The 15209-nt window shown below is 36.0% G+C and overlaps 1 protein-coding gene across 2 annotated transcripts; it reads left to right on the top strand.

Moving 5' to 3' along the window:
* Nucleotides 1–612: 612 nt before the first annotated feature.
* LOC103447063 (linoleate 13S-lipoxygenase 2-1, chloroplastic-like) lies at nt 613–8475 on the top strand. Of its 2 annotated transcripts, none has more exons than NM_001293847.1 (9): nt 613–1078; nt 3809–4077; nt 4516–4753; nt 5097–5417; nt 5886–5971; nt 6095–6205; nt 6280–6581; nt 6721–6987; nt 7515–8274. In NM_001293847.1, exons 1-9 carry the CDS (start codon nt 613–615, stop codon nt 8272–8274), a joined length of 2820 nt encoding a protein of 939 aa, NP_001280776.1. The 2 variants fall into 2 exon arrangements, with proteins under 2 accessions (NP_001280776.1, XP_008384456.3); XM_008386234.4 differs by lacking the exon at nt 613–1078 and adding an exon at nt 2947–3180 and having other exon boundaries at nt 7515–8475.
* Nucleotides 8476–15209: the final 6734 nt, after the last annotated feature.

Genomic DNA, 15209 nt, shown 5'->3' on the forward strand with positions numbered 1-15209 from the left:
CTAGGTAGACCAAATTTGCAAATCATATGATGTATTATCAATACGAAATGAGCACGTTAATCAACAATTAAGTAACAATCCAATTATCGACAACCAAGTTATATGATTTATAATTTTTTTTTTTTGAACAAACGATATTATCTAACTAAGGGAGTGGAGGAATGGGCTAAGCCTCACAATGAGCTAGCATGATTTATAAAATTTGGTTTAAAAAGTTAATCTCCCTAGCATTTACTGGGTTTCCATGTGATTTACCCCATATAAAGTTATTTTTTTAGTCACCTCTTTTTACATGTATGCACTATGTTGACCTTTTGAGGTAATGAAATCCTATATCCCTTCAAAATAAAAAAAATAAAAACAATACAAATACAAACATTAATCTTCATTTTATATTTCAAACAATTATGTTTTCTATTTTTTCACGTGGTCCAAAATTCCCAATAGGGAGGAATCTATATATGCCATTCACAATTATTAATAACACATGCTTCTCTCTTGCTCTCTATATAATGATCACGTAGCTAACTCTCCAAACAAACATATGAGACACACTCTTATCTTCGTTATCCTCTCCCCCTCCACTCCCTCTCCCTGTGCGCAAATAAAGAGATGTTGAATCCCCAAGTTCACCAATCAAAATCTGCCCAAACTCTCTTCCTTCACAAGCCATTTATCCATGGCAGTGCCGGAAGTTCTTTTCCTGTCTGGTCAAGGCCCTCCTTCCTACCCGAAAAATACAGAAGCATAAAAGCCACAAGTAGTAGTAGTAGTAGTGATAACAGTAATACTCCCACTACCACGACTAAAACTACTACTACTACTACTAGAATTACTACTACTGCGATTCCAAACCCTATTACTCCCACTCCTCCTCCTACCACCACCACCACCACCACCATTGTGACTACTGAAGTCGTCACCAAGAAGTTCATTAGTGTTAAGGCCACCCTAACCGTGACGCTTACAGTCGGAGGCTTTCTCTCAAACCTTGGTCTAAACCGAGGACTTGATGATATAACAGATTTGCTCGGTCAATCGCTCTTATTGGAGCTTGTTAGCGCTGAGCTTCATCCAGGTAAGTATGTATAATGTATATAGCGTTTGGCACAGCATGAACCTACCCATCAGCTAGCTAGCCACCCCACTCCACCGCCGGCCCTTTCCCTCTCTTTCATTCTCCCGCACCAGATACGCTTTGAAGTTGATGTCAATGGTGATTTTAGGTTTCTCGTTCTCTTTATCTTTCTCTATGCTTATGAGTTATTATTATTATTTTTCTTCAAATTTGTGCAAGCAAAATCAAACCCAAAAAGACGGGTAAGAGAGAGATAGAACAGTAGAGAGAGAAGAAGAGAGGGATCGCCGGTGTGGTGGGGTGGTAGCGGAGCTTTGTGGCTTAGGGTTCTTTTATTGGCTTAGAAAATCCAAAAAATAATATATTCTTATTTCTTTAAATGGCTTGCTTCTCACATCATCTGCCCATAAAAGTGTTTACATACAATTGTGGCCTAAAAATGGAAAATGACTTATATGACACAGGTTTACCGTCAGGTATTGTGTCAATAAAATGAAAATATATGTGAAAGTTTTTGTCCATATATTTTTAATTCAATGGCATGAAAAGTCACGTTTCGTTCTCCTAAAAACAATGGCATTCCTAATAAAAAAAAATTAACAGCAAAAATTATTTAACAGTAATACTTGGAAGACCACATATTTATATCATATTGGTGGATTGTATGATGTGACAAATGAATTATACAACCAATATCTGATAAGATAGAATCATTAATTAACATGACATATAGTATATATCATTTGTCATATTAGATGATATACTAATATAGAAAGGGAAATTTTATTTGAACCCATATAACCTATCTCTACATCCAGCTTACTATTTACACCCATATTATTTTTATCAAACTATTAATCTCTCTTTAAACCCAATTTACTACCAATACTACTCTTACAGACTCAATTCAATATGCACATTTATAAACCCATGTTTTCACATTAGAAGCTACCTGGATCGGTCTCATGAAAATCCATGTTAATTAAATCTATTAATCTAATTAAACACAGTTGCCATGAGACTATGAGAGTCAAACCAAATTTATCAAATCCTAGTTAGTTTAACAAATGCATGCATATTTTGCAAGCCGACTTGAAGTACTAGGAATAACAGCTAGCAAGCATGCACGAAAGTTAGAAACCGAGAAATGGAAACTCTTTCAGAATATATAAAATAAAATAATAATAAGATCACAGGACTAATTATAAACACTCAACAGTTCACAAACAAAATGAAGCGAAGTGCAATGATTATCATGTTCTCACATGTTTGCAGTGCATCTACATAGCAAGACTACTAATTAAACATGAGTAAGATCTGAACTTGTTAATTAAAGAATTAAAATTAACTTTAATTACTTAATTAAAATGAATAGTTAAAATTGAAGAAAAACACTTGATTTAGAACTAGGTGTTATCTTGATCAGCTGCTGCTTGTTGTTTTGGCAGCAATAGTAGCATAAGTAAAAGCAAGTTTTCTGCAGGTGATGAGTAGTGGTGCAGATGATGATGATGGTGGTGGGGTTGGTGGATGGTGGTGGTGGTAGTGATGATGACGATGAAAAAGGTCTATAAGAGCGTCTTAGGATTTTTGCCAGGAAAGAATGTAAAAGAAAGATTACGTAGGGTTTGATTATTGGGTGGGTTTATTGATAAATTTTATTTTTATTGTTAATTTTATCTTGTACTTAATGGTAATTATACAATAGGATAGTGAAGATATTTCATATTTAAAGTATAAGTTGGGTGTAGAAAGGAGTTATATAAGTTCAAATTAAATTTCCCATATATAAAAAATGTGATTTGCCTAACATTTTCTATCATTTAAATATATAAAGTATATGCATATCGCTTTTTACTGCAGTGGCACAAGAATGAGGATCCTCTTTGGATCCTCTTTGCGAGGATCCTGGAGATTCTCCAATCACGTCAGTTCATCATACATCGTGCGGTCATAAATCATTGTAATTTTTTATATTTAAAATTGAATATAAACAGTATTTGACGAAAACTAACTGTATGATGTACGATAAACAGATGTGATTGGAGGATCCGGAGAGGATCCTTATTCATGGCACAAAGCACTTATGTTTATGCACTCTGGTGAGGGTTTGTTCCTTCTGATTCCCCCTCCCTTGTCAACTAACTATTAACCCACTAACAATATTGTTTAATATATACCGATATTTAGAAGGAAAAATACATTTGTAAAGAGTGCTTAAGGAAATTTTAAAGTGTTAATAACAATTGATATATATATATATATATTATCAATTTCTTCCTTCTATCTGATCAATACTTGATGAGTAATAATCTGTTAAATATGTGGAGGCTGTTGTGTTAGTACCATATTTCCGAAGAGAAAAGGAGATAGCGAGTGAAGGATATACCATCATAGATATTATCATTTATAGGACCATCAATCAAACCGATGAGAATCTTATGGTAAGAATTGTATGGGTTGCTAACTAAACATTATAGAAAGGACAACCGTTATTTTTTACTTCACAAATGGATCCCGACAAACCAAAATGAAGGAAGCGAAAACTTGGAGTTTGGAGACTTGTTCATGGTCCCAGAATAGTCCGACGAATTTCTCCTACCATAGCTAAAATTTCAAAGTTCTGTTAAAATGTATATGCGAAGTGCAATTAACAATCTAAAATTCCAGCAAAAATTGTTTTTTTAATAACGAAGAAGATTTAATATTTTGTTACGCTTTGTGATGAAGAAACCGGAGAGGAGAAGGAGAAGGTTGCGGGGTATGCACACAGGAGTCGCCGACAGGAAGGTGAGATAATATACGAGACAGATATCAAAGTACCAGTAGATTTTGGGGAGATAGGTGCTATTTTGGTAGAGAATGAGCACCACAAGGAGATGTTTCTCAAGGAAATTGTCGTCGATGGCCTCCCATGTGGCTCTGTTCATCATAGCTGTAATTCTTGGATTCACTCCAAGTATGACAATCCTGAAAAGAGGGTCTTTTTCACAAACAAGGTCAGCCTTTTCCCAATCACATATATTATATCTATGGCTAAAGTGATGACATGACATGCTGACATGGCATGCCACTATGGATATATCAGTCATCAAAACTTACATATGACAAAATAGGTTTGATTATAATAGCACAAAAAGTGTTTTGTAAAAAAAAACAAAAAACAAATCGATTTTTAGTAAATTTTTTGTCGTGTTTCTAATAAAAAAGCTTCTAACAACTTATTTAGTTGTTCAGTATGTTAGTATGTTGACATCATATTCAAGATGGAGTAAAATTTTGCTTGGTGAAGAATGGTGGAATAGAGTTAAATGAGGATTACCAATTATTATTATTTTAAGTTATTACTCTTACTTAAAACGAAACTGCAATTTTTTAACCATTTGATCTTGATCTTCGTTTCGAATGGTGCATTATTTTGTGCATGTGTGGAACAGTCATACTTGCCATCTCAAACACCAAGCGGGTTAGTGAGGCTAAGAGAAGAGGAGCTCTTGACTTTGCGAGGGAATGGCCAAGGAGAGCGGAAGAGCTTTGAGAGGATATATGACTATGATGTTTACAACGATCTTGGTGATCCTGATAAGAATTTAAGACTCCAAAGACCAGTACTTGGTGGCAAAGAATTCCCGCATCCCAGACGTTGCAGAACTGGACGACCACCATGTGACATAGGTACCAAATACATGCACGTCGAATACTACATATTTTAATGCTAAACAGTCTGACATGTTATGTTATCAAATTATGAATTTAGACCAATGACACAAACTCAAATAATAATTGATCATAGTGAAAGTTGTTGAGGGTTGATGGTGTGTGGAGAGTTTGCCCCACATCGGTGAGGGACAAATCTAGTTAAGGGCTTTTATGATCTTGGGCTACTCCTCATATTGCCGATTAGTTTTATGGTGAAACCTCAATTTCATCAAAAATATTCTAGCTAGCTTATGACAATAGAAAATTGTTTTTAAATGGTTATCTTAAAGTTATTATTAATCAATGGTTATACATACAGATCCGTTGTCGGAGAAAAGGAGCAGAAAACATTGGTACGTTCCTAGAGATGAAGCCTTCTCAGAGGTAAAGCAGCTAACATTTTCAGCAAAGACGTTGTACTCTGTGATGCACGCATTGGTACCATCGCTGGAGATGGCGATTGCCGACACTAATCTTGGCTTCAAGTACTTCACGGCCATAGACTCACTTTTTCACGAGGGGATTCACTTGCCTCCCTTCAAGGAACAAGGGGTTCTCAAAGCCCTGCTTCCCAGGCTAGTCAACGTTATGGCTACTGGAGATGACGTTTTACGTTTTGTACCCCCAGAAACGATGAATAGTAAGTAAATTCAGCCTCACACACTAATATATTTGTATTAGATTCCTAAGAAAAATTGTTTCTTTTGACATACATTCTAACATATTTGTTATCAGATAATGAATCTTACAACTGTTAATTAAGTGAAACTTGAAGAAAATAAGTAATTCACTGAGCAAGCTTGGATACTGATAGATAATAGATATAAAAAGCGTGACAAAAGGATAAAATTGACATCAAAACTGTGACCAATACAGAGAGTGACATTTTTTCACTTTTATCACGTATGTTGTCTTAGTTATCCTAGCAATAACCACGTTTGTTATAATCTTATTGTTCTTTTTTCATATAGTCATAAGACTGTTTTAGGAAAAAAGAAAATAAAAATATTAAATATTCTCTATTTACTTTTGAGTGCGGTATGCATTACTTCATTTACTTTCTCTCCTTATCTCTAGTTAATTGAACTATTTTTCGTTGGAGCATTAGGGGACAAATTCTTTTGGTTTAGGGACGAGGAGTTTGGTAGGCAGACTCTTGCAGGTCTCAACCCATACAGCATCAAGTTGGTGACGGTATGAGTTACTTACCTCTGTACAGTGACTTTACTGAGTCTTAACTTAATTTTTTATGCTCGTCACATTTTTGACAAAATTAAAATTCTGAAACAAATGAAAATAAATAAAATGTAATTGTAGGAATGGCCATTGAAGAGTGAACTGGACCCAGCGATATATGGCCCGCCTGAATCAGCTATCACCAATGAAATAATTGAGAGAGAAATTGGAGGTTTCGCAACCATTACTGAGGTAGATATATATATTTTCTCGTTCGATAGTCTGATTTGTTATATTATTCATCCGTATTCGTTATATGCATGCAGGCCATCAGAGAAAAGAAGTTGTTTATTTTAGATTATCATGATTTGTTTTTACCCTACGTGAGCAAAGTAAGAAAGCTCGAAGGTACCACACTATATGGATCGAGGACTTTGTTTTTTCTTACCCCAGAAGGCACACTCAGGCCACTGGTCATTGAGCTGACAAGGCCACCAATGGACGGAAAGCCACAATGGAAGCAAGTTTTCCAACCGGCGTGGAACTCCACGGATGTCTGGCTCTGGAGGCTTGCTAAAGCTCATGTCCTTGCCCACGATTCTGGTTATCATCAGCTTGTTAGTCATTGGTAATAAATAAATAGAATTGATATTACATCAATCACTTTCTTACACTAGTAAATAACGTGATCATACACAATTGTGGTACAATAATGCAGTCGAAATAGTTCCATTCGTCCAATTTTCTCAGGGAATCGATTATTGCAGGCTTCGAACACACTGTGCCACAGAACCCTACATAATCGCCACAAATCGACAACTGAGTGTCATGCACCCAATCTATAGATTGTTACATCCCCATTTCAGATACACTATGGAGATTAATTCTCTTGCTCGTGATTCACTCATCAATGCTGACGGCATCATCGAAACCTCATTTTCTCCCGGAAAGTACTCCCTTGAGCTTTGCTCTATTGCCTATGGGAAGGAATGGCGGTTTGACCAAGAGGCACTCCCAGCAGACCTTATTAGAAGGTAACTTCATTTACTCTCTTAGCTGGCTGTGTATAGCTCTACACAATGTGATGGAATTGTCTCTTGTCTGACATATTATCTTAATTAACATGCTATCAATTGACATTGATCATGTGGAATTCTTGTTAGAAAATATATTTCAGATTGACAGTTTGACAACTAAATATGTCAAACTTGCATGTGCCTTAGTTAATGACATCGAGATGGCTTAATGCTTGAATATTATACAAGATGCAGTGGGTGAAAAGTTTTTATTTTTATTATCTCGACGGTACGAAAATTTTTTATTAATTAGTGGTGAGTGGAAAAAATACGTAAGTGCTTTTGCGGTTACTAGAATCTGATAGGCTCTTTTTTCCACTTGAGAACTAATATCAGTGATTATATATTGTCAACTTTTCTTGTGACCGCTGAGCCTTAGAAATATGAAAACAACATTTCACTTTTCAAATATTCTAGTTTTCTTCTAAAGCGGTACTATTTAACTAACATGTTGGTGACGATGCATGTTTATATTGTAATTCTAGGGGCATGGCTGTTGAGGACCCAACTGCTCCACATGGCCTAAGGCTAACAATTGAAGACTACCCTTTTGCCAATGATGGTCTCCTCTTATGGGATGCAATTAAACAATGGGTCACTGACTACGTAAACCACTACTACCCCGACTCCATCCTTGTCCAGACTGATGAAGAGCTCCAAGCATGGTGGACAGAAATCAAAACAGTTGGCCATGCAGACAAAAAAGATGAGCCATGGTGGCCAGAACTCAACACTCCGGAAGACCTAATGGGCATCATCACAACAATGGTTTGGGTCGCATCTGGTCACCATGCAGCTGTCAACTTTGGCCAGTATGCCTATGGAGGTTATTTTCCTAACAGGCCAACAGTTGCAAGGACCAATGTGCCCACTGAGGACCCCTCAGAAGAGGATTGGAAAAATTTCATAAAAAAGCCTGAAAGTGCACTTTTGCAATGCTTTCCTTCACAAATCCAAGCAACAAGAATCATGGCTGTTTTGGACATTTTGTCGAATCACTCACCGGATGAAGAGTACATTGGAGAGAAGATGGAGCAGGCGTGGGCTGAAGAGCCCGTTATAAAGGCGGCATTTGAACGGTTTAAAGGGAGGTTGTTGGCGCTGGAAGGATCTATCGATGATCGAAATGCCAATAGTGAGTTGAAGAACCGACATGGAGCTGGGGTTCTGCCTTACGAGCTTTTGAAACCCTTTTCTCAACCTGGGGTTACCGGAAAGGGAGTTCCATATAGCATCTCTATTTGAACTAGGAACTTTCTTGTGTGTTTTTGGTCCTTACTCTTTATCTTTCTTTTTGTCTTTCGTTTGCATATATAGTTGAACTCATATGACTTCTGACAATGATATTATCAAGCTTTCTCCACAATTATGCAATGTAGAAAGCTGGAACTGATTTGTTTTAGTAGCAATAGTTTAAGGAATAAAAAGTGCTTGTATACTTTGATATATGTTTACTTTATAGGGCCTACTCCACATCGTATTTCAACGATCCAACAGTCATCTTTTAGGTCTTCCTTAACAAATACCAAGAATCTCCCAAATTTGAAACCATGAGACTGTTGGATTAAATGGTAGTCATATTAGTGTTTCTTTGAAAAACCATATTCGTCTATTTTCTTCACTACAATTGAATGTCTTAATGGTTTTGGATTTGTTTAATTTTTTTTTCAAGGACGTCTATGAATAATATACAAAAATTTAGAGGGTTTGGATCATTGAAAAAAGTTATAGAATGAGTATCATAAGGCGTCTCTCAACGGAAGGGAACAATAAAGTTTATGATGTGAGAATGTGAAGATAAAAGAGTCTCACATTAGTGAAAGGAGAAACCTTGCACGGACTTTTGGCAATATGGAGAGTAGCCCAACCTCACATGTGGTGAATTTTCAAACCAAACACATGGGCCAACTTGGCTCTAATACTATAAAGAAAGTTAAGGTTTCCACCATAAAACCAATTGGCAATATGAGAAGTAACCCAATCTCTTATAAGCCATTGCAATGTTTCTCTTTTCACCAATGTGAGACTCTTCTATATCTTCACACTCACATGTGAAAGCTGAAAATAAAGTTTATGAATAATATTCCGTTGCTATTATTGAGCCAATAAAAGTTTGATACTTCCCAATCTACAATTGCTAGTACAATGTCAACATTAATAATATATATCCACAAAATATTAGGCACAATACAGATATTGGGTATTGTAAATTGGTATCAACTACTATTTCTCTAGCTAACCAATAATTTGGGCACTAGTGCAAGTACATGCACATAGAGTAGGCAATACATCTTGAGCGTGAAAGCTGTCGAGTTAGCATGTCATAATATATAGAGTAAACTGCCGATTTGCCCCCTGAACTATCACCTAACTTTCAATTTGCCCCCTGAACTTTTTAATTAGAAAATTAAGGACTTAAACTAATTTTTTTGGCCAATTTCCCCCTACCGTTAGTTTTTCATAAATTTCATCCAAATTAATGTTAACTCTTATCATGTGCAAACCACGTAACTCTCATTTGTGGACAAAAGCGTTATTTCACTAGACCTTCAGACAGAAAAGCTATAGAATCACACATATTTGCATATGTTTATATTTTAGAAATCTAAGGTTTTCAATTATTTTAAAGAATGAAGTGACCGAACTACCCACACATGTTGTGCATATGCTTCCATTTAACAGAAATTTGGATGGAATGAATGAAAAATTAACAGCAGGGGGCAAATTGGCCAAAAAAATTAGTTTAAGTCCTTAATTTTTCAATTAAAAAGTTCAGGGGGCAAATTGAAAGTTTGGTGATAGTTCAGGGAGCAAATCGACAGTTTACTCTAATATATATAAACGTATACATCAGTCAATAATAGTCCGTGGTTGCTTAAGTGTACACGGTGCAACTAGCAAATACAATGAACGTATGCTAATGTGGTCCAAATACATGTGAACATGATGAACCCATGCAAGCATCTTTCGACAAAACTACGAGCTTATCAAGATGTCTTTTGTCACAACAAAAGGATCATATGCTTTTCCAAGTTGGTCCTAATTCTGTGGCTACAAATGTTCTATTTATTGGTATTGTGTTGTACTCATTCGGTTACATAAGGAGATGTGATTTTTAGGGTGACACAAAAGAGATTAGTGAACTTCATCCTATAGTTTGAATTCGGAAGCTTACCAGTCTTGGAAAATCTTGGTCCACACATGTATATGGTGGAATGCTAATTCTGTATAACCTCCACTGCATTATGTGGTTGGATCTCAATATTATTTGGTGACTCTCACATAAATATTTTGTGTTAAGTTATGTATAAACCCGACACATATTGAATAAATACTAAGTTCAACGTGCGGAAAGCTTTGCTTTTATACCATATTAGATATATAAGCATTTAAATTCAAAATCAATTGAGACAATAGGCTCGAGATCTTTTAAGTACTAATACAAAACTTTTATTCTCTAACGAGTACTTTCAACACTAGAAAGATATTTTACACACTAGTGAAAAACCTCCATTCTCTAACATTGGATATGTGTGGGAGATTACTAATATTAGTTGGACTTGTACTGGTGGTGAACAATACAGCATGGATTTTTTCTCGTTCTTCAATATTTCATTTTTGTATTATTCTCATACTTTCTGATGAATGCCAACATCACATGCAAAAAGTTTATCTCCAATTGTTACCTATAAATAACTGTGGGTCATATAGGAAGTAATGAATTATATGTAGTTTGTCATCTTTCAAGATTGGGGATAATCTGATGATGATGATCTTGCTTAGAGATAGAGCTAGAGGAAGAGTGAATATCGTTGAAACCATGACAAGATAGCGACTTTTCAGCATTGTATATATGTGATATTTTATTGATATTTGTCATTTGAGGAATATTAGGTAAACTAAATAATGTATCATTAATAAGAAATAAACACGTTAATCAATATTTAATTAATAATTTAATCATCACTTTTCATGTCATTTAATTTACAAATTTAATCTACAATTTTATTTCCCTAGCATTATTCTTATCATATATAAGTAGATATAGTGAGCCCTTTCAACAAGAATCAAAGTTCAATTATTTCAGTGGACTTATTACCATCTTTGCAAGTTTGCAGTGATAGTGATCTATGGTATTTTAGGACTTCAATAAATACGATAAAATCTCTCAAGTTATGTAATTGGAATCAACCAAATTTTATAACTTTATGAAGGTTATATGATATTTTGTCTTCCTATAGAGCAAAATATCTCTAATGCCCTTCGGATAAATATAAGGTGAAGCAGCCTGCAAGATCATTAACGATATAGGATTAAATTTCTAAATCCTCTAGCTATCATCCCTTGGATCGGATTATTAATCAAATGATTATTTGAAGGTATGTCCAAAAGGAAATTATAAGACTTTATCAATGTGATACTCACCATTGGCCCAATGGGGATTCCATTACGCGTAGCAACACAAATGGTCACTAAGTTTAAGCAATATAACATAGGGAGTAAAAGTGTTGTTCATACACTCCTTTTTATTTTTTATATACACTGCTTAATTTTCAGTTGTCAGGATAAAACTTAACAAATAATATGTGGGATGTAAAAAAAGATGTGTGAATAAGGTTCCAGTCAGAAAAATTATTTAGAGAGCCGGGTACAACTGAGTTTGCTAGGAGGTTGATGTGATAGCTTGAGAGCTAATCAAGCTCAATTGCAACCAATCGAATATCTGCAATATACAAAAGCCCCCTTTATCTCTACGGTTATTCTTCATTTCATTTATGTTTTACAGGCTGCACTTTTAATTTTCTTCAAATCATCTGTTTGTTAAGATATTTTAGATGCCAACTGATGTGCATATATGCATGGTTTCGTTTACTCATGTATGGGCCCAATGGGATCCTCAAGAATGTCATCTCATTTGATAACAAAAAAATTGGGATAAAAAATTACGAACTTGCACATCAGCTCGAACTTGGAATACACGTGAAATCCACTTACTTTCACGGCGGTTACAAGTGAGTTCGATTATCGTAAATATGAACAGGTTGCAAGAGTTTGATTTATATAACATGCAATTGTTAGGTGACTTTAATAGTTTTGTGGCCCATTATTTTATAAGAATTCAGGACTGTCAAAACGACTCTAGCTCTCGTATCAACGAAGAATGTAACAAAATGCGATACTTAGTATGAATTGCAGAATTCCATGAACTATTGAGTCTTTGAATGCAAGTTGCGCTCGAAACCATTAGGCCGGGAACAAGCACGCTTGGACGTCACAAGCCGTTATTAGAAAAATAAAGTTACTCTTGTACCGTCGTAAATTTCCAAAAAAAAAAAAATATAGAAAAAAAGAATCCAGGACTCTAAGTGACACCAATATCACCCCTATCAATCCCTTGTGAAATGCCTGCATATGTCACAGCATTTTGTTAAACAATTAATATTTTATGTCATCATAAGATCGAAAGTGATTTATAGCTCTTAGATATCACCTGATATTTTTGGAAATATAACTTAACAGCAACAGCATGAGCAAGAAGCTGGTTGTGTGACCAAATATGGCTCAAGTCCTCAATCTCCACCTGTGCAGCTGCTTTTGAGCGAATCGGAACATCGTCCACGTGCCAAATCTTCAGTTCCATAACCAGCCACAATAGAAGCTAATGGCTCATCGAACGTGATCCAATGATTCACCCGATCACCGAATTCTTCATAACAAAGCTCGGTATATATAGTCCCTAAAATGCTTTCTGCAATGATCATGTAATAATTCATGAATAGAAATTGGATGCTAAAAAGCAGAACAACATATGAAACTGTTCGGGCTGGAATGTTGCCGGTGGGCGTTCCTGGCTCGAGCACACAGCTCCCTGCGGAGTTGGCACTTTGGTTGACTGTCGGGTTCCCGCTTTGTTCGTCGGGCTTGCAAGAAGAGGACAGAGTTAATTCTGAAATGTGCCTTTGTCGGGCCTTAAGTATCGGCCGTGAGGCTCGCAATCAAAACTAACTTAAGTGCTGAGGCGTGCCACTACCATCTCAGTATGGCAGATGTAAAATGAGTAGATTTAAGTCGATTACTTGCGCCCCAAGTTACTCTGACTTCTCATTATCAAAGGATTGTCGTGGATGGGTTAAGTCCACATTAGATTCTTTTCTATGCCTTGAGATCAAGGACTTTTGTTTATCTTGTATGGTAAAAGGGCAAAGGTTCGGATCTAATCAAGGCATTAAGTGGATTCACTCTTAAGATAGTAAAACCATTTAACTAAAACCAGATCTGAGAGTAAGTTGAACTTTGGATCATTAAAAGACCTAAAATGATTTGAATACATACTAGGGAATTCATTACAACACCAGATCTATTAACTACAAGACAAAACAAAGGGAATCGGGCAAGATTGAACCTTGTTAGGCAAGGCTGGACATTTTGCCGTTTCTTTTCTTTGCAACTACAGGGATCTAAGGGTTTTAAAAGAGGATGGATGACAAATAAATTTACACAAGAGAATCGATACTACTGGTGAGTAGCAGAACTATTAAACTAGACAAAAGATGGTTTTTGTGAGGGCTGATCTTGAAAAGGATTGAGGTTGGGGGCTGACTACAGCTTCGTATGCAAATCTGGCTTGAGCAGAGTTTGTGTATTTGTTTGTTTGATTGGTTGAGTGTCCTTGTCTCTGGGCCCTCTTCCTCCTTTTATAGGTGAATTAGCCTAACTGCTTGCAACTTGGTTCTTGCCCGAAAGCAACTGAAGGGTAGTGACTCATCAACAATTTACGTACTAGTGCTTTTGGGTTGAGAGTAGGTTGATTTCCATCAAATGTCACTTCCATGTAGGCTACTTACTCCTACTTGCTCTTACATTAATGTGGAATCATCAATTTGCCTTGGACTGGGAGAATGGGTTTGATGCTGGTCCTTCGAGCAGAGTCATGCCTTCTGAGCTTCTTTTTCGGGCTTCTCTTCCTTCAGCCCAAAGTTCAAATATTAACCCAAACAGAAACATAACATTTTTCACTTATGTGAACTTAAGAAACCACACTCATCTTCCAAGGTTTGGGGAAGATCCCAATGGAATAGTGTTACAAAGGGATTTATATCTGCAGTCATTAATTAATAGAAAAATAGTATTAATTAATGGAAAAATAGTATTAAACTACCATTTGTGGGGAGAAAATACCATTTGTTGCACAATTTGGTGTTTGGATACTGCCACTAATCACGTTTACATTTCACGGCCATGTGGTTTTCAACGAAAGCTCATTTCCTTATGCTTGGCCTGCTTCTTCTACCACTGTCCTGCCCAGACTCCTCTACTCACTGAACCATCGGCTGTCCAAGCCCAACCCAGCGCCTCTTTGTCTGCTCCGGCCCACACTTCAGCTTTGTCCTAATCTTATTTCTTGCATCTCGTTTAAGTGTTAGAATGTGATGACAAAATCTCACGTTGGTGATGGAGCAAACGATGCAAGATTTTTATAAGAGGTAGAGTTATTTTATATTGTCCATTAATTTTATGATATAATCATAACTTTTTTTATGATACCAAAGCAGTTTGGCTTACGGGCACCCTACGAGTTTTTCATTCTAATGCTGAAGTGGGACCCCCACCCCACCCACCAAAACAGACATCATTTGTCAAGGAGTGCATAAATCCAAACCAAAATCCAAGATTCCAAATGTCGATTAAATTATTTCCTGATGCGGAGGTAACGGTTCACAAACAACATATGATTGCTAAAGATAAAGACTTCAAGATAAATTTCGAAATTCTTTCTTTATCACCAGGAGCCGAGCTAGGTACGAAGTCTAAGGGCCGAATAATTTAGGGGGTGTATTCAATTGAGAATGTGAGAGATTTTAATGGATTTATAAATCCATGGATTTTTATGGAGTTTAATTGATTTGTAGAGATTCCATATAAAATTTTGATTCAATTCCCTCGAAATCTCATGGGAAGAGGTGAGATTTGTGGATACTTAAAATACACTACGAAATCTCTCAAATTCCCTCTAATTCTTTAACTTTCTCAAATTTTTTAAAATCAATTTCTAATTGAATACACCTGGATTTCTAAGGATTTTAATAAACTATTTTGAAATTCTAATTGAATACACCTAGAATTTTAGAGAATCACTTAAAATCCTAATTAAATACCCCTGGAATTAATAATTTCCTGAA

Source organism: Malus domestica, chromosome 03, assembly GCF_042453785.1.
Source record: "Malus domestica chromosome 03, GDT2T_hap1".
Lineage (NCBI taxonomy): Eukaryota > Viridiplantae > Streptophyta > Magnoliopsida > Rosales > Rosaceae > Malus > Malus domestica.

Coding starts and splice junctions, on each gene's coding strand:
- LOC103447063 (NM_001293847.1), top strand. CDS start 613: ATGTTGAATCCCCAAGTTCACCAATCAAAATCTGCCCAAACTCTCTTC. Junction 5,418..5,885: donor ACCCCCAGAAACGATGAATA/GTAAGTAAATTC, acceptor TTGGAGCATTAG/GGGACAAATTCTTTTGGTTT. Junction 6,582..6,720: donor CATCAGCTTGTTAGTCATTG/GTAATAAATAAA, acceptor CGATTATTGCAG/GCTTCGAACACACTGTGCCA.